The sequence below is a fragment of the Sorex fumeus genome, unplaced genomic scaffold (genome assembly GCF_029834395.1).
Source record: "Sorex fumeus unplaced genomic scaffold, SorFum_2.1 ptg000054l, whole genome shotgun sequence".
Lineage (NCBI taxonomy): Eukaryota > Metazoa > Chordata > Mammalia > Eulipotyphla > Soricidae > Sorex > Sorex fumeus.
The window spans coordinates 35494463-35521261 of record NW_026606111.1 but is presented as its reverse complement, the minus strand read 5'-3'; the positions used below and the strand labels follow the sequence as shown (position 1 = coordinate 35521261).

The 26799-nt window shown below is 36.9% G+C and overlaps 1 protein-coding gene across 1 annotated transcript in view; it reads right to left on the bottom strand.

Moving 5' to 3' along the window:
• Positions 1-26799, bottom strand: part of RFX6 (regulatory factor X6) — a 75823-nt gene that overhangs the window by 30568 nt on the left and 18456 nt on the right. The window contains exons 5-6 of the mRNA XM_056125261.1: positions 13876-13953; positions 12657-12684 (exon numbers count right to left, since the gene is read on the bottom strand). Coding sequence (XP_055981236.1) covers positions 12657-12684; positions 13876-13953 — 106 coding nt within the window. The remainder of the gene's footprint in view (positions 1-12656; positions 12685-13875; positions 13954-26799) is intronic.

Sequence of the window (26799 nt, the reverse complement as noted above, 5' to 3'; positions counted from 1 at the left end):
GGCAGACAACCTCCCCAACTGCCCCTATATATATTAATGCCACACACCACATTCCACAGCTGCCGTCATGTAAACTCTACATGTCCTGCAGATCCTAGCGTTTCCGGAACTCCTGGCGGCCACATCTCCAAATTACACAGTGCTGACATCCAGTAGGAGCACACCAAATTAGAAGGGAAAGTAACATTAGAAGCTAGCTAAGCTCAATAAAAACCAATAACATAGAAAGCTCAACTAACAAACAACTTAGTAAACCCTCAGAGAAGGACTTAATAACTCCATGGTGAATTATGATAATTTTCACAATTTTTATTTCACTATAGTATTTTTTGATAATTTCATTAGTCATTTAGTTGTAATAAACAATATAAAATAGATTACTTTGTGACTGCAAAAGGGGTAGGCATTTCGGGGCTGGAGTGGGTAGGGCGTTTGCCTTGTACACGGCCAACCCGGGTTCAATTCCCAGCATCCCATATGGTCCCCTGAGCACCGCCAACAGTAACCCCTGTGCATCGCCAGGGTGACCCAAAAAGAAAATAAAGAGGGGGATAGGCATTTGGGGTGGTTGGCAAAATAGGGATACGGTGGAGGGAAGGTAACGCAGATACTAAAACATAGATATAGGGACTAGAGAAATAGTATAGTGGTTTTTCATGTGGCCTACCCAGGTTAAATCCTTGGTACTGCTTAATGGTCACCTGAGCAACTTCAGGAGTGATTCTTCAGCAAAGAAGCAGGAATGAACCCTGAGCACTGTTGGGTGTGGAGCAATCAGTGCCACCCTCAAAATAAATAAATAAATAACACCAATATATTTTAGTTTTACAAAAAATTGAAAAGGGGGTAATAAACATGTTGTAACTCATACTATGAAGCCAGTATTGCTATGGTACTTAAGTCAGAAAGACATAGTAAAAGAAAACATATATCTGATATTCAGTGATACAAAAATTCTCAACAAAAAACTAGTAAGCTGAAATCAAATTATGTGCCATTACAATTGATTTATTCCTGAAATGCATCTATCGGTTATTATATAAAAATTTACCATTCCTCATGGTGAGTCAATAAATTTTGTTTTAATTTAAAAAATTAACTAATATAAAATCATACTAATAAAACGAAGGGTAAAAGGTAAAACAATTGACATGTCTGACAAAGTTCTACATGCTTTCATAATAAAACCTCAAAATTTTAGGAATAGAAGAATATCACCCTAACATGATAAAACTTAAATGATAAATCCATAGCAAATATTACAATGATAAAAGACAAAACAGTTCCTTAAGATCAGAAACAAGGTAAAATATCTGTTTTACCAATTCTCAACATAGTGTTGAAAGCCCTACCCAGGATAATTAAGAAAAAAAAATAAAGTGAAATCACACTGGGGAAAAAAATAAAAGTATCTTTATAAACAGATGATATCTTCTTATGCATAGAAAACTAAGTACTCTTCCAAAACTGTCAGCATTAATAAATGAATTCAGCAAAAGTAGCAGGATGCAAGTTGAACATGCATTTATATAACATAGTTGCATTTATATAACATAGCATAACAAACTGAAAAATTAAAATAATTTAATTTACAATAATACCAATAAAGAATAATATGTGCATTAACTTAACCAAGGAGGTGAATGATTTTTATAATTAAAACTACAAAGCATTGCTCAAATAAATGGAAAAATATTTGTGAATGAAAAGGAAACATATTTATGAATTGTTAAGATGTTGATATCCTAACAATACTACCAAGTCAAATGGTTTAATTTAAAATCCTAATGATAATTCTTTACAGATGTAGAATATCCATCCTAAAATCATAAGCAACCTCAAGGTTAAAAAATTTTGAGGAAAAAGAGATGAAATTAAAGAATCAATATTTCCTAATTTCAAAACATATTACAAGACTAAGTAAAATAAAGTGTATAAATCTAACAAAAACATAAAGGTAAATTTGTGGAATAAAATAAATAACCTAGGAATAAGCCCTTGTATAAATGGCCAAATGGGTTTTAACATTGCTATCAAGACTATTCAATGAAGGGAAGAAAAATCTTTCAACTAGGGAAGGTGACTATCTCCCCCAAAAAAAAAATAAAAGAAAGAAGAATCTTAGCCTAATGCCATAAACAAAAATTAACTCAAGGATTGGCTCTCCGGCATGGCCATGACTCCAGAGGCACAAGACTTAAACCAGAGCCCGGCAGCTTGTGGCAGAAAAGTGAATAGACTAAGCATTAAATTATGGCGCCATGCCTCCCTGGGAGGGAAAGGGTGTATCTCCCTTCACCCCCTGCCTCTCCGCCCCCTCCCCCCCCCCCCAACCCCCCCCCCCCTCCCGGCAGCAAGGTGGCTGCTGCCTCAGAGCTTATTGGAAAGCCAGGTATGAACCAACAGTGATGGGGCAACTGCAGCCTCATGGGAAGAGGGGTGGTACTGGCTCATCCTTCACGCCCTATCGAGGCCACAAGTTGCCCCTCACGAGTCACTCTCCAGCGTGGCCATGGCTCCAGAGACACAGAAACCAATCTCTTAATTATCTAGCTCTTGGCAGAAATTCCTCCAGACTTAATTAGTAAAATATCAGAAATTCAAAATCACTCGGCGGTGATAACATGGTTCTCATAGCCAGCTACAGAAAACAAATTATTTCACAACCTTTTCAGCAGTTCTGATTGTTGTGTGGAAATTCTAAACAATAACGATGCATCTTTTGTCGAAATAATGAATGTAATCAAAGTAGAGAGAGAGTTAAGTAGAAATCATCTGCCTCACAGGCATTGGGAGGGATGGGAGGCGGGTATATTGGGGTTCTTGGTGGTGAAAAATAAGTGCTGGGAAGGGAAAGGTGTTTGATCATTGTGTGACCGAGACTTAAACCTGAAAGCTTTTTAACTTTTCCCACAGTGATTCAATACGTAAATATAACCAAAATAAATAAATAAATAAATAAATAAAATAAAAGTGATGAAAGGAGTTGGGGGAGGGAAATTAACTCAAAATTAATCAAAGACCTAAATGTAAAATATGAAACTACAAAAATATTAGAGGAAAACATTGGGCAAAAACTTCATAACATTAGATTTGACAGAGATTTCTTGGATAAGACAACAAAAGCAAAAATGAATAAATTGAATTTTATAAAATTTTAAAACTTTCATGATTCAAGGAACATTATTATCAACCAAGTGAGAAGATATTCAGTGCCAACTGTTCATTAGAATTCAGGGCAATATTAATAATTTTGGGATCATATGTGGCGCCAAGGATAGAACTTAGGTCAGTCTCATGCAAGGTAAGCAAGCACCTTATCTCCTCCTCCCAGACACATGCTCCAGCTTGATACAACCATCATTAAGGATAAAACTAGTAAAGTTAAGCATAAGCATACTGTAAGTCTAAATTTCTACTCCTGCACCTATGTACTTGAATAATGATCATGACAATATTTTTTTTCAAAAGTTCTTCCAACAGTGGAATAAGTAGGTTGCAATATTTTCATACAGTATTATACGACAGAACTAGAAAGGTCATAGGCTACCATATACTAACAATAATGCATCACAACACACGTTGCAGAAAAACAAGTCATATAAAACAGAATCCTTTCCTAAATAGAAAAAAAAATAAATATAATGCCAATAATAAACTGGGGAACAATAAACAATGTATTTATAAATGTATCACATTCCTAAGTGAAACATTTTGAGGAAAAGCCAAGGAGTGAATAACTCCAATTTCTTTTTGTTTTTTTATTTATTTGTTGAATCACCGTGAGAACAGTAACAAAGCCTTTCAGTTCAAGTCTCGGTCGGTCTTACAATGATCAAACACCCGTCCCTTCACCAGTGCACATTTTCCACCACCAAGAACCCCAGTATACCCCCCTCCCACCCACCTCCCACCTGTGTGGCAGATTTCCACTTTACTCTCTCTCTCTCTACGTTGATCACATTCAATATTACTACAAAAGACCCACCACTGTTATTTGGGATTTTCCCCAACATTCAGACCTGCCACAAAGACTCCAATTTCTTGAAAGCAATAACTTCTTGTAGGTAGACAGTGGATGTGATTGGTTGAGCACACAAGGGTATCTTCTTTCTTTTAAATTATAAAGTAATTCTTGAACTTTATCTTAGGCCTACTTTTTAAACCTGATCGTGCACTATGTTTTGAAGAATACATTTCCCAATTTTAAAATTCTGATAGTGCAAAGAAAACATATATTAGGGAAGAGTGTCTTACTTTGATGCATTTAAGACTTTCATGTTCATAATAATTTGTATACAGAAGCTAGCAACAAGTGAGGCACATCATCCAGAAGCAAGAGTTTCCTAGGAAGATATTTTTTCTAATGAAAGTTGCTTGCATAAGTGAACAATAGAACAAGAAGTGGCAAAAGTTACATAACCAAATGACAAAATGCTGCTCATGTGTAACACCAAAAGAAAGGAGTGATTGATAAACTAGAAAAAGATAAATTGAAACCATTTTAGTTTCACTGTGACTTTTGCTACTTTAATTCTATAAAAGATTGTCAAATCATAAGCAGCTACTGAAGGCTGTTTATTTTTTTTCCTCCATTGATGACTTTGGTACTCTTGGGTGAAATATTAAAAATCTTATTTCCAAAAGAAAACAAGAAGGAACTTTAAGGAAAAAACCAATATGATTAGAAGGCAAAAGGGTCTGATTTATGGGGAAAGATTAAAGGAGTTAAGCTACACAGTTTGGCTAAGTGATGACTAAAAGAGAGCATGATAACAGTCTACAAATATTTGAAAAGCATATACCAAGGAGGGAGGATTTGTTATTTATCTTGGTACAAAGTTGTTAAACTGGCCATGAATGGCTGATGTTAAGGAGAGGAAACGTAGGCTATCAGAGAGACTTCCTGGTTGAAATACATAAAATATAGGGATTCATTCCCAAAGAAATAATGGCACTTAGATTAATCTAGCTAGTTAAACTTTGATTCACACAGAAAGAAAAAGGCTTGCTTTAGCCAGGACAAAGATTGAAACTAGATTTTTCTGGGTTGTTAATTTTATTCCAGGAGATGAAAAGATTTTGAGATATAAAAAAACATTCTATATTTCTGAAATTTGATTCACTACATTTGTGAATCAAATACTTTATATTACCAAAATTCTTATTGCTAATATCTTATCCTTTACCATGCTCCTGCATTTTTGCTCCATTCTCTTGTTGATTTTATTTACATTTATGTTTATATATTTGAATTATTAAGACCTTTTTAAAAAAGGTATTTATAAAAGGTAACAAATATTCATGTACTAATCATCTTAATGAAAACATTAGACATTAAAATATTATAGCAACATCTATAAACCTTCATCCCCAATCTCATTCCTCCTTTCTCAACTAGCAAGAATGAATGCTCTGATTAGGTTTATATAATTTCTGGCCATTTAGAGATTTACCTCATCTATTAATAGTCTTAAACAATATATACAATTGCTTTAAAAATTGACACCATATATAAAAATTATATAAACTGTATTATTTTAATAAAATAATAAATATTAAAGTAATGGTAATAGAAACTATATTACACAGCTGTTTCAACTTTAAGAGAAATATAAATTTAAACTTTAACATTATCTCACGGTCACAGCTATACTTTATTCATTCCCAAAATAGTATAGTATTCCCTCATATTTATATATGGTATATGTTTATTTTTATATAATAAAAATTATTTTTCAGCTTTCTGAATTTTTTAAAAGTAGTCCAAGAAACATACTTATACATGTTCCTTTGTGTACAGTATGAATTTTTCTCTAGAATGATATATGCTTCCAATTTAACTAGGTAGGTCTGTCCTTCCTACCCTTTATGAAAATTTTTTTTGCCCTATAGTCTTAAGATTACGTTTTTAGTTTTTATAACACTATACTTTTAAAATTTCTCTGAAGAGTGAAATAATTATTCTTTATTGTGGCTTCAAGTTGTTACCTTCCTCCTATTAAAATTTAGACATTTTTCATGTTCATTGGTAGGAGTGATATTAAAAATATTTATTGACCTTAAGTCAGAGATTCTGATTAACTAGAAAGACGACATTAGCACTATTTATAAATGATTCTTTTTCACCTTGTTTGAAATTTTTCCTCACATTCTGTGCTATAATTTTATTGAGTGGTCTTTTTTTATTAGATTTTTTTATTATAGAGTTTAGTATTTTATGTATTTTAGTACTGCCAATAGAAGTTTGATTACTGATGAAATTATTCTGTCTATATGTAATACAGTAGTATATGCACTTATTATACTTAACATATTATTAATGTTATTGAACACTTGAAGTATAGTTACTGTAAAAGAGATGTAGCACTTCAGCACTGTCCTCCTGTTCATCGATTTGCTCGAGCGGTCCCAGTAATGTCTCCATTGTGAGACTTCTGTTACTGCGTTTGGCATATCGAATATGTCACGGGTAGCTTGCCAGTCTTTGCCATGCGGGTGAGATACTCTCGGTAGCTTGCCAGGCTCTCTGAGGGGGCAGAGAAATCTAACCCAGCTATGCCAGGTTGGCCACACCTGGCAAACGCCCTACCGCCTGGCAAACGCCCTACGGCAAAGCCCAGTAAAAGAGAATTTTTAATTTTATTTAGTTAATAAGACCTTCTTTAGCACAGCGGTAGGGAGTTTGCCTTGCACACATCCAACATGGCCAACCCAGTTCGATTCCTCTGCCCCTCTCGGAGAGCCCGGCAAGCTACCGAGAGTATCTCGCCCGCACGGCAGAGCCTGGCAAGCTCCCCGTGACATATTCAATATGCCAAACACAGTAACAACAAAGTCTCCAATGGAGACGTAATGGGGCCCGCTCAAGCAAATGGATGAACAATGGGAGGACAGTGATACAGTGATACAGTGATTTAGTTAACAAGAGACAAATTTGTAGATAATGGCTATCACACTTCATAGCTATAGTTATTAATTCTGTCATATTTGATAAGGAAATATAAAAGTTTTTTGGTTTGAAGTTTTTTGGGAAGGCTGGTTTTGTTTCATTTTGGGGTTTTTTGTTGTTGTTGTTTTGTTTGGGAGCCAAATCAAGCAGTGATCAGAACTGACTTCTGGCTCTGTGCTCAGGGTTCACTCTTGATGGGTTCATGGACCATATGGGATACCTGGGAACACAGCCAGATTAATTGCGTGCAAGGTAAGTGCCTTACCTGCTGTAATATCTTTCTGGCCCCACATTCAGTTTTATTTTACATAAAACACAATACATATATTTATTTTAGTGTTTTTTCTCTTACTAAAATTTCTCCATATCATTAAAATAGACTTTAGTGGGGCCAGAGATGTAGTATAGCAATAGAGTACTTGCCTGCATATGTGAAGCCTAGGGCATTCATGCACACACACACACACACACACACACACACACACACACACACACCACAGTCACATTAAGAGCTCTTTGGTAAATGAACAGCTTTAGGTCCCAAGAAAGTCTCATATGTCTGCAGCATTTCATTATCATTTAGTTATTTAGGTTGCATACAGTTTCATGGTTGTCAGTACAATTTCACACGCGGTATTTTGTCTACATTATGAACTATTGCTTTATGTAAAATACAAATATTTTATTATTTACTTATTTAATTTTGTTTCTTTCTGCAGCATTCAAGAAGCCATGGGGGTCCATCTGTGTGATTCTTGACCCACTGAACCTGCGTTGAATGAAGGGCCAGAGATTACATAGGCGACCTTCAAGGGACTCTAGGCTCAAAATCAACAGTGCCAGGAACTACTCCAAGATGTGCACAGAGACCATGGGGTGCTGGGAATAGAAGCTGGGCCAGCCATTTACAAGCCATGCATTTTAATCCCTGTACTATATCCTCTAGCTCCAAGTGGTTGAATATTTTAAAGAATTGATAAAACCCTTCCAGGTGTCTTCCAGAAAGTTCTCTTGTGTGTGTAACAAAACTTGTTTTTTGTTTTTCAACTTTTAATGAGGCACTGTGATTTATAATACTGTCAGTGATAGAGTTTCATGCAAACAAGATCCCAGTACCATATACACCACCATCATGCTTCTTTCCACCTTGGTCTTCACACCCAACCCAAACCCCCAACTTTGATAAACTAAGTTCTGTACAGCAATCTGTTCTCAGATTCTGCTGCATTTGGCCATTTATTACTGCCTAAGTTTTTTTTTAATATCCCACATATGAGAAAGAAACAGACCCTCATTATATGATCAACAAATTTTGACAAAGGAGCTATGAGTATGTTGTTTTAGTATAATTTTTTATTTCTCTTTGAATTTTTTCTTTTGAAATATGAAATGTTATTTACATTCTTAGAAAGTCATTCCTCATCCAGTTTCCTTCTAAAATTCTTTATATGTTTATTTACATAAACTTCTTTTTGTGTTTGTTTTGAGGCGACACCCAGTGGTGCTCAGGGCTTACTTCTGGTTCTGCACTCAGGAATCATTCCTGGCAGGCTCAGGAGACCATATAGGGTGATGAGGATTGAACCTGTATTGGCCACTTGCAAGGCAAAAGTCCTGCCCTATTTTCTCCACTATCACTCCAACCCCTTATATAAAATTATTCAACATGAGATATAGAATTTTTGTCTAATTTCTGATGTAGATTTATTCCATCTACTGTTGTTTCAGTATCATAATGACATAGCATTTTATTATATGCTGAAGAAGTCCCTTTTCGACTTTTTATTTAGATAGCTCTTGGCTATTTTTCATGAATATTCTTCTAGAGTGGTTTCATAGTCATTTTAATAATTTTCCAAAATTAATTACTCTCCTATTTCTGTTAGAGTATCAAGAATCTAAATTAGCTTAGAAATTATTTCATCATCCGTAATATCTATCACATAATTATTAATGCAAATGTTTGTATATAGGTATGTGATTTAAAAGTTTCTTTTATATATATTTTTAGCAGCAGATGATATGCATCTTTTTATGATTTAAGTATTTAAGTATTTATTAATATTTAAGTATTTCAGGCTTCCAGTTTTGCAATTTAAACATCGAAATGTCCTTCCCTTCTTGTCTTCCATGAATACTCTTCCCACCTCTCTCAATAAAGGACTGTGAGAAAATTAAATCCTACAAAAATGGGTTTGAATAAACACTTTGCCAATTCTCCCACAGATGGCATTAACTATCACATTTCTGGTTGCAAAAATGAGCTCATTCTTTATTTAACGGGTGTTTAAGAATAGTCTTAAAGTATAAGAAATAATTTATTCGATGAATTTTATAAATAATGGGGTCTAGCACACAAATACACACCCTCTCTTGAGAGAGAATTGGAATTGAAACCTCAAGTTTACAACAGTATTTGCATTTATGTTTTTGCTATAAAAAGTCACTGCCCCTCCACCACTGTTCTAATATCACTTCGAGTCCACCTTTTCCTTTCCCACCCTCTTCCCATCACTTTGTAATTTGAGTTTCTATTTGAAGTCCAAGAGTGTGTCTGTCATGAAACACATTCATCTAAACTGAAGCGTTCTTGATGATCTCAGTAGATATCTCAGTGCTCTGAACTTGCCCCTATCTTTCATATCTTCAATCCCCTCTATACTGGGTTTGTCTACCAACATTAGAAAAATAGACATATATATGTATAAATATATGCATACATATATACATACATATGCAAGTATATATATGTTTATATATTTGCTTTCTGCATCACACCTAGTGATGCTCAGGGTTTACTCTTGACCCTCCATCAGGATTTACTCCTGGTGGCCTGGTGGCACTTGGGAGACTGTATGGGGTGCTAGGGATCGAACCTGGGTCAGCCATGTGCAAGGCAAGTGTCCTTCCCACTGTACTATTGCTCCAGCCCAAATCAGACTAATATTATTTGCAAGGTAAGTTCAAGCTTTTTGCTGATTATTACCATTAGTTTACATTCAATGACACTTTCCATTCATTTTACAAACCAATCCAGCCCCAGCAATACACTGAAAATGGTATCCATGCAGTAATTAATTATCTACACTTAACTAATGCTTTATCTTAATGTTCTTTATCTTAATGACCTTTTAGCACCTTTTTATAGTAGCCCTTCTGTTAGAAACATTCTTCCTTCTTTGTTTCTGTGCCACAAAATTCTCCTCTTTTTACCTCTTTAGTCTCATTAATTAGCTTTGTATCACCATCATAACTATCTGTATTCACTTTTCCAGTTACACATACCCAATGTCTACTTCCATTCTGCACTGGGTGTTTCACCAGCACATCAAATATGATAAATTCCAAACTGAACCCACTACTTAGCTATCTTTCTCCCTGCTTCTTGTCTATCTTCCTTGCTAAAATAGCATCCCTAGAACTAGTAGCAACTTCAAGTAACCTTTCATCAAATATAATGAAATGTGTCTTGCTTGCCTTGCCACAAACCAACTGTAGATATTGGGTAGTGCATATTTTGTTTTACACAGCAGGCAGATGAGTTCAAATCAGGGATTACCAACATCACTATCAAAGTGGTTCACTCTAAATACAAATTAGTTTCTTTTCTCACTTTAACTTTGTTAACAAATATTTATTAGCATACTAAAGAGTGAATTGTTCTGGGCCTTGGAAATCCCTTAATTGTGTTAACTCCATAATTATAATGGTCATGATGCTATCACTGCTTCAGGTATCTCTAGAGAAATAGGTTGTACGTGTAGCTACCTAAAATATTTTAAATGCATTAATAAAATTTTGTTGGGTTGGAACGAAATCACAGTGAGTAGGGCATTTGCCTTGCATGCAGTCAACCTGGGTTTGATTCCTCCATCCCTCTTGGAGAGTCTGGAAAGCTACCGAGAGTATCCCACCCACACAGCAGAGCCTGGCAAGCTCCCCATGGTGTATTCGAGATGCCAAAAACAGTAATAACAAGTCTCACAATGGAGACATTACTGGTGCCTACTGGAGCAAATCGATGAACAATGGGAGGACAGTGCTACAGTGCAGTGCTAATAAAATTATTTTGTGATAAACTCTTTTGAGAAGAAAACTAATAAAATTTGTCATGAACCTTCTGTGGAGGAAAACAGTGGACCTGAGAAACAGGTTTGTTTTATTCTGTAAAGTAAGCGAGCCCAACACAGCATTAGCTAATGTATGGCTCACCAGTACCACCAGCTTCATCGAAGTGGTAGGAAGGACACCCAAGAGAAATCACTTCAATTCCTTATTGACATAAACTTCAGTCAACTAAAGTGTATTTGTAAGTCAATATTTTTTCACTTTCACGATTATCTAATAATGATGCATTATTTCATTGATAAAAGGAGCAATCTGAAGGATTTTATTATGTAAGTACCCATTAACTATATTAAAAAGCACTGGTGGAAAAAATTGGTGATTTCAGTGGGCTGGGGGCTTTACATTATTTTTAAAGATAACATACTTGCATCATTTCACCCAACTAATGGAGCTGCAATTTATTCTAGGTCCAGATTTACCACACAACACATCATCATGTGTCCTTAGTTCTAGGGTATCTCTTTTTAATGATTAGTTAACTTGAGGATAATGAAGGCCTTATCATGTACCTAATTAGCCATGCAGTCCCTAATGGTAATCTAACTCATTTAGATAAAGTTAGTTTGCTGATCTCTTCTTTTTGGTTGGGGGTAGGGAAGACGTAGGGAGTTTAGGGAGAAAGTATGGGTGTACATGTGGCATACCCTTTCACCCTAACTCCCATCTCCACCATCTCCACTCCACTTCATAGGAGATCTGCAAACTCACATATGTATACACATACGGAGTGGTAAAACAAATTGTAGCGTAACATTTGGGCTTTCTGATAACAATAAAGGGTTTTGTCGAAATGAGTATATTCCAGAATGAGATTAGTACCAGGAATTTTGCTCCATGGCTTGGAGGTCAGCCACACATGCTAGGGGAAAAGGGAGCTCAGATAGAGAAGGGAGCACCAAATAAAGGGTGTTGGGAGAAGCATGCTGAAAGTAGACTATAGACCAAACATGATTGCCACTTTTTGCCTCTTTTGCAAACCACAACACCCAAAAGGAGAGAGAGAACAAAAAGAAATGCCCTGCCACAGAGGCAGGATGGGATGGGGAGGATAGGGGTGGGAGAGATACTGGGATCCATGGTAGTGGGAAATGGGCACTGGTGGAGGAATGGATATTTGATCATCGTATAATTGAAACCCAACCACAAAAATTTGTAACTCTACAACTGTACCTCATGGTGTCTCACTAATAAAAATTAATTAAATAAATAAATAAACAAGCATATTCCAAATGCCAATTCTTTCTATAGACTTGGTTGTAGGCTGTTGATTTAGATTTTCATGGAAATTTCTTGAATCAATAATGTCCCATTATTTTACAGTTGCTTAAGTCTTTGATGTTGGATATAGAAATTTAAAAAAAAAAACACTTCTCTCAAGTTAATTTTTGCTCTGTAAGTCCAGAGAAGAATCATTCAATGATTCAAATCTAACAGCGCCGTGTGAAATTCTCAATCACAGGGTGGTTCCTAATAAACAACATTTACATCTATATTTAGCAATAAGAACGAGTAACATAATTGCTCATCTTTTATGCATATTACCACATATGTAAATAGATATAAAAATCACTCTTACCTCATTCTTCAGTTTGCTTCCAGAAAACCTTAAAAACCAGAACATTTTCTGTTAGTTAAAAAGTATGCATATTTATGTATAGGCAAAACAATTGAAAAATAAAGAAAACCTGTGATTAGTGAAATAAATCTGGAAAGAAATTACTTTTATTCTCCAAATGAATCCAAGCATCTTTCTCTTCTCCATTTTTTTGAAGGAGGGGTTACATGGATCCAGGCAGTGCTCAGAGGTCATTCCTGGCAGTGTTCAGGGGATCATATGGGGTATCAGGGATCAAACCTGGTCGATTGCATGCAAAGCAAGAACCTTACCCATTATTTCATCTCTCTGTCACTCCTAGAATCTTTCTCAAAGGGAAGATAACATTTAAAAAATATTTAGGGAAATATGGTAGACTGAGATAAGCAAACAGCACTTGATAATAAATAGTGATATGTGTTCCAACCAGTATTTTCACTTTAGAGTGAGAATAGGCTAGTAAGCTACAATTCTGTTTCGTGGTATGAGTTTAGATCACCAAAATTACTTTTTTTCCCAAGAGATAAAAGTTGATTCAATATTACTTTGAAAATTAATCAAAACAATCCATTATTTTGAAAACTAAGAGATGTTCTCGGTAAACCTCACTATAAGACAAACTCAAATGTACATTAATTATTCAGAGACCCAGTACTTTTAAAAAATTAGAATTGTTTATTATCACTGTTTTTTTTTGACATAACCTCAGTTGTCCATAACCTCTTCTCAATAAAGGCAATTTAGAGTAGTTTGCTAATTATAGTCTTCTATGTTTTTCCTTTCATAGTTCTCTAGCTTTTTGAGTAGGCTTTAAGAGAAACTCCAGCAGGTCAGTAGCTTTATCTTACTAAGGTAAATCTATATTCAAAATACAAGTTATTAGCAGTGATTATAATGATTTTTATATTTGTTAGGTAATGGTCATAAGGCATGAATTTTAAATGCAAAAAAATTATTTTTGCTTAAAAGGAATTCTGTCTTACAGATTTCTTACCTCTCTGGGATACCTACTTACATTAATTTCTAACTGATTTCAAAGTACATAAATGGCACAGGGATCAAGAATACATCACTTCAAATATTCACACAAAGCTTAAATTAAGGTCTTATGCTTAAAAGAGAAAAAACATTTTTGAGTAGGAAAAATTAGCAACTCATTTATTTAAACAAAGAACTTGTCTTAAAGATAATGTAACTCTACCTTGTCAGGCCCTTTCCCGAATATACGGAGTGGTAATATGCACTGCTCTCTTTGATGCCAATTCCATAATAATGGTACCTAGAACAAGGACAGGAACCAACTCCGCATTAGTGAAGGAGCTTTTTAAGGGAAAAAAGAGGCAAAGCATAACCGAAATAATCTAAAACTATGATATGTGCCCCTTGATCATCTTCCTTTTCTGTGTTTTTCAAGTAGTAGCTTTGGATGGTCACTAATCCTACTATGGCTGCATTCCTACTTAGAGTCTTTTTTTTCTCCTTTAGGTTTAAAAGAGAATGAAATAACTACGGCCAATCTCCTAAACGATAACAGAGAACCCCAAATTTGCAAATATTTATATTCAAATGTTGGTTCTAAGTATACTAAAAATGTCTATGCAACTAATAGCAATTTTTTTAATCGAAATTTACTTAACAGGACAAGAAAAAATAGGTTTTTTGTAGTATACTTATTAGATGTTAAAGAGTATGACAAATGTGAGAAAGACACTGATTTCATACATAGGAATATGTTTGAAACATAACCTTTTAAAAGTTATTTTCTTGGGGCTGGAGCAATAGTACAGCGGGTAGGGCATTTGCCTTGCACTCAGCCGACCCAGGTTCAATTCCCAGCATTCTATATGGTCCCCTGAGCACTGCCAGGACTAATTCCTGAGTGCAAAGCAAGCAGTAACCCCTATGCATTGCTGGGTGTTACCCAAAAAGAAAAAAAAAGTTATTTTCTTAATAAGAAATGAGCCCAATTTGTTGTTATTTTTCTCTTCAGATTTTTTTTGCAACAATTAAAGGGGTGTGGTGTCACAAATCATAAAACTATGATGCAAGGAATAAGTGTTACAAATAATTCTTATAAATGTATGCATGAGCCCTGGGTGACAGGAAATTATGGTATTGCATAGATTCTCACATTGTAGCTCATTCTTTCTTCTTTTTATTATTTTTTTAGAAAGATTGCTTCTTAGTAGTAATGAGAACCACCCAGACTCATCACACAGTGCTTCAGATGCTGTGTGATACCAGGGATCAGGGATCAAACACAAGAAAGCCTGTACATTCCGAGCATATATTCCTGCTCTAGGAGCTATCTCCTTGACCCCAAAAATGTCAGATCCATTTTTTCCATTTCTCATAACTAAAACCAGGGACACACACAGTACACCCTCACCCTCAGCTAATTCTCCAAGCTATATAGACCCTTTATATAGTACATAGATGCAAATGCTACAAATGTTAAAGAAAAGCTAGATAAATAATGAGCATGCAGTAAAGGTAGCCAAAGTCTGCTAACTTTTGCTTTTACTCTCCCTCCTCAACTCAGCACCACTATGTTACATATAGTGGTTACATACCTTTTCGATCTGTATTCATCCAAGATATGGAAGGAATGAAATAATAGAGGAAAAAGTAGATTTTCATAGATCTCCATAGGAATCTAGTATTTCAATATTAGCATAAGCATCTGAGTTTAAGGTGGACTGGGCAATGATAGATCTGAGTTTAAGGTGGACTGGGCAAGGCTTTTTTCTGACCTCAACAATAAAGGTCAAGTAATGCTATCAATACATGTTTCCTAGTCCAAGACAAAACACACATGCTTATCATCATATATTTGAAATGTAAATCAAGCTAACTAATAAAAAATCCTTGATCTCCCATTTTTACAATTGACCTCCATAATCATCTGGCAGGTAGGTTTCAATTTACAGTTCTCAGATTTTGTAGTTTCTTATGGGAACATGCATTAAAAGAGCCATTCCCCTCCTCCAACATCCCCCCACCCTGGACTATTTTATCTATTTATCTATCTATTGTTCACTATGAAGGACCTCTTATAAACATGTAGTTTCCCATTTCCACATCCATCCAAAACAAAATTCATGCTTTCCTAAATGGCTGCCTCCTGGCAAGGCCTGAGGTCGAAGTATAATGATGGAATAGAGAACCCCTGAGGTATAAATGGGAGACCCTCAAAAGCCTAATAGTAAGGTATAGGGTATTTGTACAAAGGACATCAGAGTTCCAGGGACCTGGAATTGGTTCTGGAAAGAAGATGTGAACTTTGGATCAACACAGTCCTTGGCTCTGGAGAGAAGGAATAGAACCATAAGAGCTGGAATATGTCAGAACAAGACTCTCTGGCCTCTGATATGAGAGAGTCAGAGAGAGGTTTCCAGACATGAGGGTCCAAGGGCAGTACTGTAGCAGAAAAGTTCTCACTAATGACCCTTTGTCATATGCAATGGGGAGGAAGAAGTTTTAAATATTGAGAAAATACACATAATACAAACGCTCTTACATAGTTATGGGGAAATTATTGAGGTTAATAAAGGTACTTTATAATTGTGGCAGACTGGAAACAAGTTTTTAAGTCCCCAGTTTTGGTAGACAGACAACAGTAATTTGCTAATCTGACCAGAAGTGTACATTGCTCCATTTCTTTAAGCAAAGAGTTATACTATGGTATATAAAAAAAGGAACCTCAAAGCTATTGCACTATGGAGAGATGATGGAAATATGGAACTTGTGAAACCTAATAACATTGAATTGATTTATATTTCTAATTAGAAGGAAAAGAAGTAAGCATATGTAAGTCATCAGGAACTTACTGAAAGAAGCTATATTTAATAGAAATGTATAAGGGAAATACCAAAAACCATGAAAAAATGAGCAGATATAAATGATATTCAGCTAAAGTAAGTATATCTTAGTCATCGGGAACTTATTGAGAAAAGCTATATTGGTAAGCAAAGAAAATACCAAAAAAATGAAGAAATTAGCAGGTATAAATTCTAGCTAAAGTATTAGAAGAATTAATCAATAAATCTGAGTTTGAAATAAGTACTATTATTTTCCTTGTCACATTTCAGAATGAAGACACCTAGGAAATAGCTTTATATTTGAAGGAGTAAAGAAAAGAACATTTGAGTGTTTATTAAGGAATTTATTACAATGGAAATTTATTATTATTGCATGTTTTGCTAAGCTTATTATTTTTGTACAAACATTATAATTTAAATAACATTTTAGACACTAGATCAAGAAATTTATGTGGATAATTGCTTTCCTTAGAGGCTGAACCAGATGACATTCCCACCAATAGTGAATGAGGGTTTCTTTCTCACCAAAACCCTGCCAACATTGGATATTTACAGACTTTTTGATATATGTCATTCTCACAGATTTGAAATGATATCTCATTATTGTTTTGATTTGTATTTCTCTAATTATGAGTGACGATGAGCACGCTCCCATATGATCCACCAATACCACTTCTTGACATCTATCCTCCAAACACAAAAACATTAATTAAAAAAGAATATATGCATATCTATGTTAATCACTGCATTTATACAATAGCCAAGATATGGGAAAAACCCAAACACCTAACTATGGATAATTAGATCAAGAAGTTGTGGCATATTTATATGTATATATATATATGTATATGTATATAGTGGAAATACTATGCAGTTCTAAGAGCAAAATCATGCAATTTGTTGCAACATGGATAGAACTAAAGGATACCATGCTGAGTGAAGTCAGAAGAAAAGGGAGAGATATAGAATGATCTCTTCATTATGTAAGACTTAAAGATACACAGCAAGGTAGAAACAAAGATCCAAAAATAACATAACGGGAGAACTAATCCACACAATTGAGTTGGGGTGCATGGGGGATGAGAGTGAGGGATTGTAGAGTTCTTGGGAGAGGGAGATTGGTACACTGGTGATGAGTATGCTATGGAATCATTATTAACAGTACTATAAGCTACAGAATTTCAATAAAAATTTTCTTAAGAATTGCTTTAAAATTTCATGTATTTTTATTGATTTTATTAAATTGGGGAGAAGCTCCCAAACAGTGTTCAGGAACCCTAGAACTATTCCTGGCTCTATGCTCAGGGATCACTCTTGGTCGGGCCAGGGTACCATATTCAGTGCCAGAGATAAGGTGGGCACATGCAAGGCACAAGCAAGGTAGATGCCTTAACACTTGTACTTTCTGTCCCAAGATGTAGTTTTGTCTCTACTTTTTATTTGAAATTATTAAATGAAATACATTTATTCTACTTTTTTTTCAAATATGTTGTGTTCAGCAAATTCACTCCACTGGTTCCAGATAAATCGTAAGCAACGTGAATCACTAAAATCTAAATCACTGATTTGTTTCATATTCGACATTTCATATATAATGAAAAATTAAGAATTTAAACTTCCTACAATGGGAAGTGAATAAAATTTGATGAAAAATAAATTAATAAAATTAAAAAATTACAATGTATCATAGAGAAACTTGTAAGCAGAAATTGTTCAACCAAGAGCACTTGTACAGTATACACTTAAACGTAACAGAACAATTTTAACTTGGGTAAAGATTGTGATCTTGTCTACTATGAGGAAATCTACTAACACTCTCATGAATACTATGTAAATCTATCTATTGCTATCCGGATTATTTGTTCTCCATAGGTAATTTATACTTTCTCATCTTGGTGCCTTTATATACTGTTGAGCTCTTTCTTGGAAATATCCTTTATTTTTGTTTCCATTTCTTAACCACACATCAAAGTAAAGATTCAATGTATGAAATTGTGACTGGTATTTCAGGAAAGACAAATCTTTTGAATTATTCTTATGGTAATTTATCCCATACAGCTTTGTACCACAAACACATGGTTTATCTTCTTGACTAAATTGCAAGGCTTAAAGGAAGAGAACTGCATCTTTCCTATCATCATACTAAAATAACTGCTAAAAAATTAAGCGAATCCTTCAGTTTTTAGAAGAATCCATGCATACTATTAGGAATTTAGAAACTGATATAACACAAAATTCTCCTAAGTCAATCTTTTTCATTAACTACCACATGGGTCTGTGCATTTTTAGGTAAAAATTAAGATAGTGGGGATGTTCAAAACCCGGGCTGAAGCGATAGCACGGTGGGTAAAGTGTTTGCCTTGCATGCTGAGTTCAATTGCCCACCTGAGTTCAATTCCTCCACCCCTCTTGGAGAGCTCAGCAAGCTACTGAGAGTATCTCGCTCACATGGCAAAGCCTGGCATGCTACCCGGGATGTATTTTATATGCCAAACACAGTAACAAGAAGTCTCACAATGGAGACATTACTGAGCCTGCTCAAGCAAATCAATGAACAATGGAAGGACAGTGCTACAGTGCTCAAAACCCACATGAACAATGTACATATAGGGAATGAAATCAATGTATTTAGGTATAAAGAAGGCTTCTAGGAATACAAATCTCAATATCTTGTAATAATCATTGTGATGCTTTAGCACATGTCATATCCAGTTTCTTCTGGAACCAATAAAGTAATCTTTTAGCATTAATTTTTCTTTTGTCTTTAAATTTTCTTTCAGTCTAATCAAAGGTACATGCTTTTATCTAAGTGATGATTTAGTGTCTTTAAGAACAAAGATAATAAATGAGCACCTTTCTGTCCTCTAATGACTGAAAAGAACCTTCTTAAAATTAAGAAGAGCAGTTACAAAGTATACATGGAATTTTCATCTCACTTGCAATAACCTATCAAATTATTTTGTTACTAATATATTTTCCCTAAAGTATGTTGTGCTTGGAAATATGAAGCTTCATGTTGGTTATGAATTAAAAAATTCAAACTCCTGGCCCTGAAATCAGGGATCATTCCTGGCAGTCTTGGGGGACCATAAGGGATGCTGAAGATTGGATCCTATTGACCACATGCAAAGAAAATTCCCTACCAACTAAAGTATCACCTGGCCCCATCCCCATATTATTTTATCCATTTTTATTTAAATATATATAAATTTTAAGTTTTTTATAAAATCCTGGCTATTGTTAGTAACTTTTTAAAGGAAACTTTGGTATAATGCAAGTACTGCTTATAATGACCAACAAAATTGTGTTCATTCATTAGTATCAACTTAAGGCATTATAATCAAGTATTTAGTTTTATACCACGAAACATTATTTATATCTTAGAAATAAAGTCATAATTTTCTACGTTCACACTTTAATGTAAGCATGTTATAACTATAAAGGGATATTTAAGAGGATAAATGGACTTTTTAAATCTCTTTTGTACTATTAAAATGTTTATATTGTGTCTAACGACTTTCTTCATTTGCTGACCAATTTATACTTACACCTTTATTTCATCTTATCTATTTCTGTCATTTATAGGATTCCTGAAACATATGTTCCCACTGAGCTAGTAGCCTCTATGTTAGTTTACTCTATACAAATGATAACTGATAAGGAAATGATGGGATTAAGCTGTTCGTGGACTTGCAATAACTTACTATGATAAGAGCAGCTGCCATATCTATTTTATTAACCCACTAAATCACTACTAATAAATAAGATAATAGCTTTTGTCCATCACATCTGAAAACCAAGATTCAACTGATCAAAGTCTATGAGAAATTAAAATGTAACTTCAAATAAAACAGTCTACCATGCGTGAAATCTAATTCAATGGCCTCAGCTGTGTTCACCTTTACTCTGTAGAGCTATTCTGAGCAAGGGTGGGGGAAAAGGCCCCTTTAGCTCATCACTTTCCCTCAGTTCAAGTTACTTCTAGTATATTCAATAAAATAAAATTAAATAAATAATAGTGGAGTTTTGGGACAGTACTCAAATGTATCAATCCCTATCTTAAAAAGTTTTCACACCATGCTTTGTACCTTGTGGTATATATGAATGAACTGATATATTCATATCATACAAAATATCATGAAAATTATTTTCATCATATAGTGAACTTATAGAATTTTGCTTAATTTTTATTTATTCAAAAGATTAAATATATTGCAAAGAGAAACATTCTGTTAAATACTTTCGACATTGGTGATAAAATGAGGAAAAGGGGAAAAGTGCGTAGAAGTTTCTTTTCATCTTTGTATTAGGAATATGTAGCATGCCCTGGTGTGGTTGGTCTTGTTGGTGGGGTGAGATTGGTAGCAGTGAATGAAAGGACTAAATGTTGGGCAGCTATTTGCTGCATTCATATTGCTTGGTTTTGTGTGACAAACATACTCAATTTAGATGTTCTAGACATAGGCTTTCAGATCATAAGTGTTTATTTTTATGTCTCTTTTCCATAATTGAAGCACAATACTTCCTATGAGGAAGAAGGGACACATCACAGAAAATAAATTATTTAGTGTTTAACTATTTCTAATTTTTACAGTTGATGATATCTGTCACTATATGGTGATTCTTTCCATTTGAATTAGTTTTGTTTTCTGTATCTATAAAATATTTTATAACTTCCAAATAGTACTTTATGTCTCCAAGATAAAATTTTTTTATCTTATCAGATAAAAATAATTTACCTTCCCTTTAAGATCAGACACAAGACAAGGTTGCCCACTCTCACCACTCTTATTCAATATAGTAGTGGAAGTCCTGGACATTGCAGTTAGGCAAGAGAAAGGTATCAAGGGAATACATATAGGAAAGGAAGAGGTCAAACTATCACTATTTGCAGATGATGTGATACTATACTTAGAAAACCCTAAAGATTCTACAGAAAAGTTCCTAGAAACAATAGGTCGGTTTAGTAAAGTAGCAGGCTACAAAATCAATACCCAAAAGTCCATGGCTTTCTTACATACAAATAATGAAAGAGAAGAAAGAGACATTAAAAAAATCCCTTTCACAATAGTACCTCAGAAAATCAAGTACCTCGGAATCAGTTTAACCAAAGAGGTGAAGGATCTATACAAGGAAAACTACAAAACACTATATCAAGAAATAAAAGAGGACAATAGGAAATGGAGGCACATCCCCTGCTCACGGATAGGGAGGATTAAAATTATCAAAATGGCAGTACTGCCCAAAGCACTATACAAATTCAATGTGGTCCCTAGAGGAGACCCATGACATTTTTCATATAAATAGACAAAACACTCCTGAAATTCATATAGAACAATAAACCCCCAGGAATAGCTAAAACAATCCTTGGGGAAAAGAAGATGGGTGGCATCACCCTCCCCAACTTCAAACTGTACTACAAAGCAATTGTAATTAAGACAGCATGGTTCTGGACTAGAAACAGACCTGCAGACAAATGGAACAGAGTTGAATATTCAGTCACAGACCCCCAAATATGTGACCACTTAATCTTTGACAAAGGAGCAAGAAATGTGAAGTGTAACAAGGAAAGCCTCTTCAACACGTGGTGCTGGGAAAACTGGATAGCTACCTGCAAAAAAAATGAACTCTGACCTCTGTCTAATGCCAGGCACAAAAGTTAGATCAAAGTAGATTAAAGACCTCAATATCAGACATGAATCCATAAGGTACACAGAGGAAAATGTAGGCAGAACTCTCTACGACACTGAAGCTAAAAACATCTTTAAGGATGAAACAGCATTGACCATGCAAGTGGAAGCAAACATAAACAAATGGGACTACATCAAACTAAGAAGCTTCTGCACTTCAAAAGAAACAGTCACCAAAATATAGAAAGAGCATAAGAATGGGAAAGAATATTTACCCAACACCCATCTGATAAGGGATTAATATCCAGGATATAAAAGACACTAGTAGAATTGTACAAGAAAAAAAGAAACCTCCAACCCCATCAAAAAATGGGGAGATGAAATGAATAGATGTTTCCTCAAAAAAGAAATACAAATGGCCAAAAGGCATATGAAAACATGCTCCACATTGCTAGCCATTAGAGAGATGCAGATCAAAACAACAATGAGATATCATCTCACAACACAGAGACTGGCACATATTCAAAAGAACAAAAGCAACCAGTGCTGGCGTGGATTTGGGGAAAAAGGGACACTCTTTCACTGTTGGCGGGAATGCCTTCTAGTGCAGCCTTTCTGGAAAACAATGTGGACAGTCCTTCAAAAACTAGAAATTGAGCTTCCATATGACCCTGCAATACCACTTCTGAGAATATATCCTGAGATTTCAAAAAAAGCACAGTAGAAATAACATCTGTACCTATATGTTCATTGCAGCACTGTCCACAATAGCCCAAATCTGGAAACAACCAAAGTGCCCTAGAACAGATGACTGGTTAAAGAAACTTTGGTACATCTACACAATGGTATACTATGCAGCTGTCAGGACAGATGAAGTCATGAACTTTGCTTATAAATGGATAGTCATGGAGAGTTTCATGCTAAGTGAAATGAGTCAGAAAGAGAGGGACAGACATAGAAGGACTGCACTCATTTGTGGAGTATAAAACAACATAACATGAGGCTGACACCTAAGGACAGTAGACACACGGGACAGATAGATTGCTCCATAGCTGGAGGCCTACCTCATGAGCAAAGGGGAGAAGGCAGTTGGAATAGAGAAGGGATCACTAAAAAAAAGATGACTGGAGAAATCGGTCAAGATGGGAGATGTGTGCAGAAAGTAGATAAAGGACTAAACATGATAATCTCTCAAGGTCTGTATTGCAAACCATAATGCCCCAAAGTAGAGAGGTATTATGAGGAATCATGTTTGCCATGGAGGCAGAGGAGGATGGAAAAGGGGGGGTATACCTGGGATATTGGTGGTGGGGAATGTGCACTGATGGAGAGATGGGTGTTTGGTCATTATGTAATTGTAATCCAAACATGACAGTTTATAACGATCTCACAGTGATTCAATAAATTTTTAAATGTATGGATATATATATATATATTTTTTTTTTTTTTTACTTTTCTCTTCCTGCTCATTCCCAACATGGTGCCTGGTTTTTTTCCTCCCCCAGGTCAGTCAGTGCTCAAACCCGGGACTTGGCTTTCTCTGCGTACACACCCCAGGCATCCTTTAGGACACTGGGACGCTCACCATCCCTGAAACTCTTCATGCTCTTACCCAAAGAGGTGCTCCCCCTCCCAAACAGGTACCTGTAGGGGCGTGGCCTCTTCAGAAGTAGGCGTGGCCTGTGTGGAAGTGGGCGTGGCCTGATTTTGGGCTGGCAGCATGCAGGTAGTATAATCATACCCAGCAATCTCATGTAACATCTCAGTCTCCATACCTCCACACCAACATCAAGAAACAATGCAAATCCCCACCATGGGGGGAGGACAATGAAAAGAGTCCAGAAGCATCAGTTGGTGCTACTCACATAAGGGACCTCTCTGAGAAAAAATTCAAATATAAAATACTGAAGATGTTCAATGAACTCAATGAAACAGTGAGACAGATATCCAGTAAATTAAAGGAGAACATGAGAGAAACAATCGAGAAAATACGGAAAGAAATGAGAACAGGAATTAGAAAGCTATGCACAGAAATCACGAACAAAAGATTCCATAGATGAAATTAAAAATTCAGTCTGTGGGGGTATGGTGCTGCTAGCAGGTCAATCTGTACCTGTGAGGTGAGTGCATCAGCAGCCTGATGGCACCTTCAGACTTCCAGATACCCCAAAACTGCTGCTGTGCCTTTGGCCAGATCCCCAAAACTTGGGGGCAAAGTTCACCAAGAAAGTAAACGGCCAAAAGTTAGGTATGTGGGAAACACACCCACAAACCACCTCTGGCTCAGCTATATAATTGGAGGCATGGCCCCTCTGGTTCCTGATTTAACTGCTTAATGGCCATGATCCTAGAGACTCAGAAACAAATCTCGAAACACAGCAGCTCTTGGCAGAAATGTGTCCAGTCCCTGCAGTAGGTTACCGGTGCTGGGCCAACCCAGGTGGGAATAGGTTTTGTGCCTTGGCCTGTTCCCCCTGGCGGCCTTGTGGCCGGCATCCTCCAGAGGACACTGGACAGTCAGGTTTGGGCCCGCAGTGACGAGATACGCAGGGCCTCAGGGGATGAAGGTGGAGACGATCCTGTCCTCCCCACCCCAACGAGACGCCAAGTCATCGCTCACGAACGGCCTCTCTGGCTCCTGTTCAAGCTGCTTAACGGCCATGATCTCAGAGACTCAGAAACAAATCTCGAAACCCAGTGGCTTTTGGCAGAAATGTGTCAAACCCCACAGTAGGTTACTGCTGCCAGACCACCCCAGGGGGGAAAGGGTGTTGTCACTCCCCCTTGGCGGCTCGGTAGCCGTCATCCTCCAGAGACCATTGGACAGTCAGGCTTGGGCCCACAGTGACGAAACTTGTTGGGCCTCATGGGATGGGGATAGAGCCGGTCCTGTCCTCCCCGTCCCAACGAGACCCCAAGTTATTGCCCACGAACAGTCTCTCTGGCTCCTGATCAAGCTGCTCAATGGCCATGATCCCAGAGACTCAGAAAAAAATCTTGAAACCCAGTGGCTTTTGGCAGAATTGCATCCAGACCACGCAGTAGGTTACTGTTGCCGGGCCACCCTAGGGGAGAAAGGGTGGCAGCTGGCCACCTGGCAGCTCAGTGGCCGTCATCCTTCAGAGGCCATTGGATAGTCAGATTTGGGCCCACAGTGATGAGACACGCAGGGCCTCATGGAATGGGGGTGGAGCCGTTCCTGTCCTCCCCACCCCAACGAGAAGCCAAGTCATTGCCCATGAACGGCCTCTCTCTTGATCAGGCGGCTCCTGATCAAGCTGCTTAATGGCCATGATCCCAGAGACTCAAAAACAAATCTCAAAATCCAGTGACTTTTGGCAAAAATGTGTCTGGACCCCACAGTAGGTTAATGTCGCTGGGCCACCCCAGGGGGAAAGGGTGCTGTTCCTCCACCTGCTTCCCCTTGGTGGCTTGGTGGGTGCTATCCTCCAGAGGTCATTGGACAGTCAGGCTTGGGCCCGCAGTGACGAAACTTGTTGGACCTCATGGGATGGGTGTGGAGCCGGTCCTGTCCTCCCTGTCTCAACGAGACCCCAAGTCATCGTCCACGAAAGGCCTCTCTGGCTCCTGATCAAGCTGCTTAACGGCTATGATCTCAGAGACTCAGAAACAAATCTCGAAACCCAGCGGCTTTTGGCAGAAATGTGTCAAACCCCACAGTAGGTTACTGTTGCTGGGCCACCCCAGGGAGGAAGAGGTGTTGTTCCTCTGCCTGCTTCCCCGTGGCGGCTCAGCGGCCGTCATCGTTCAGAGGCCACTGGAGAGTCAAGTTTTTGCCCACAGTGACAAGACATTTTGAACCTCACAGGATAGTGGTGGAGCCGGTCCTGTCCTCCCCACCCCAACGAGACCCCGGGTCATCACTCACGAATGGCCTTTCTGGCTCTTAATCGGGCTGCTTGATGGCCATGATCCCAGAGACTTAGGAGCAAACCTTGGAACCCAGCAGGTTTTGGCAGAAATCCCTCCAGATTTAAGTGTTAAAATTTTGGAATTTCAAAATCGCATGGCCACTACTGCAGCCATACAACATCATATGTTATTCATAACCAGCCATAGAAAACAAATTGTCTACGGTTGCCTTTTCAGCAGATCTGAGTGTTGTGGTAAAATTTCAAGTAATAATGGTGGGTTTGGTGTCAAAATATTGAATGTGATCAGAGTAGAGAGAGAGTGATGTGGAAATCATCTGCCCCACGGGTAGGGGGAGGGTGTGGGATGGGGATATACTGGGGTTGTTGGGGATGGAGAATGGGCACTGGTGAAGGTATGGGTGTTTCATTGTATGACCCAGACTTGGACCCGGGGGCTTTGTAGCTGCTCTCACAGTGATTCAATAAATAAAATTATAAAAAAAATTTTAAAAAGTAAGGTGGAGTTCATGCACAATTCAATCAGCTAACCAGTGGCTGAATAAATTGCAGTACTCCTACATAAAAAAAAACTCAGTCTGTGCCTTCAACAGTAGAATGCTCACAGCTGAAGACAGAATCAGTGAGCTGGAAGATCAGCTGCACCAAGCCTCCAGGAAACAACAAACAATGGCAGGAGACCTCAAAATAGCTCTAGAGTGAATCAAAATCCCAGGAGATGATTCCAAGAGGAACAACATTAGAATCAATGAAAGTACCAGAAGCTCAGGGAAACAATCCC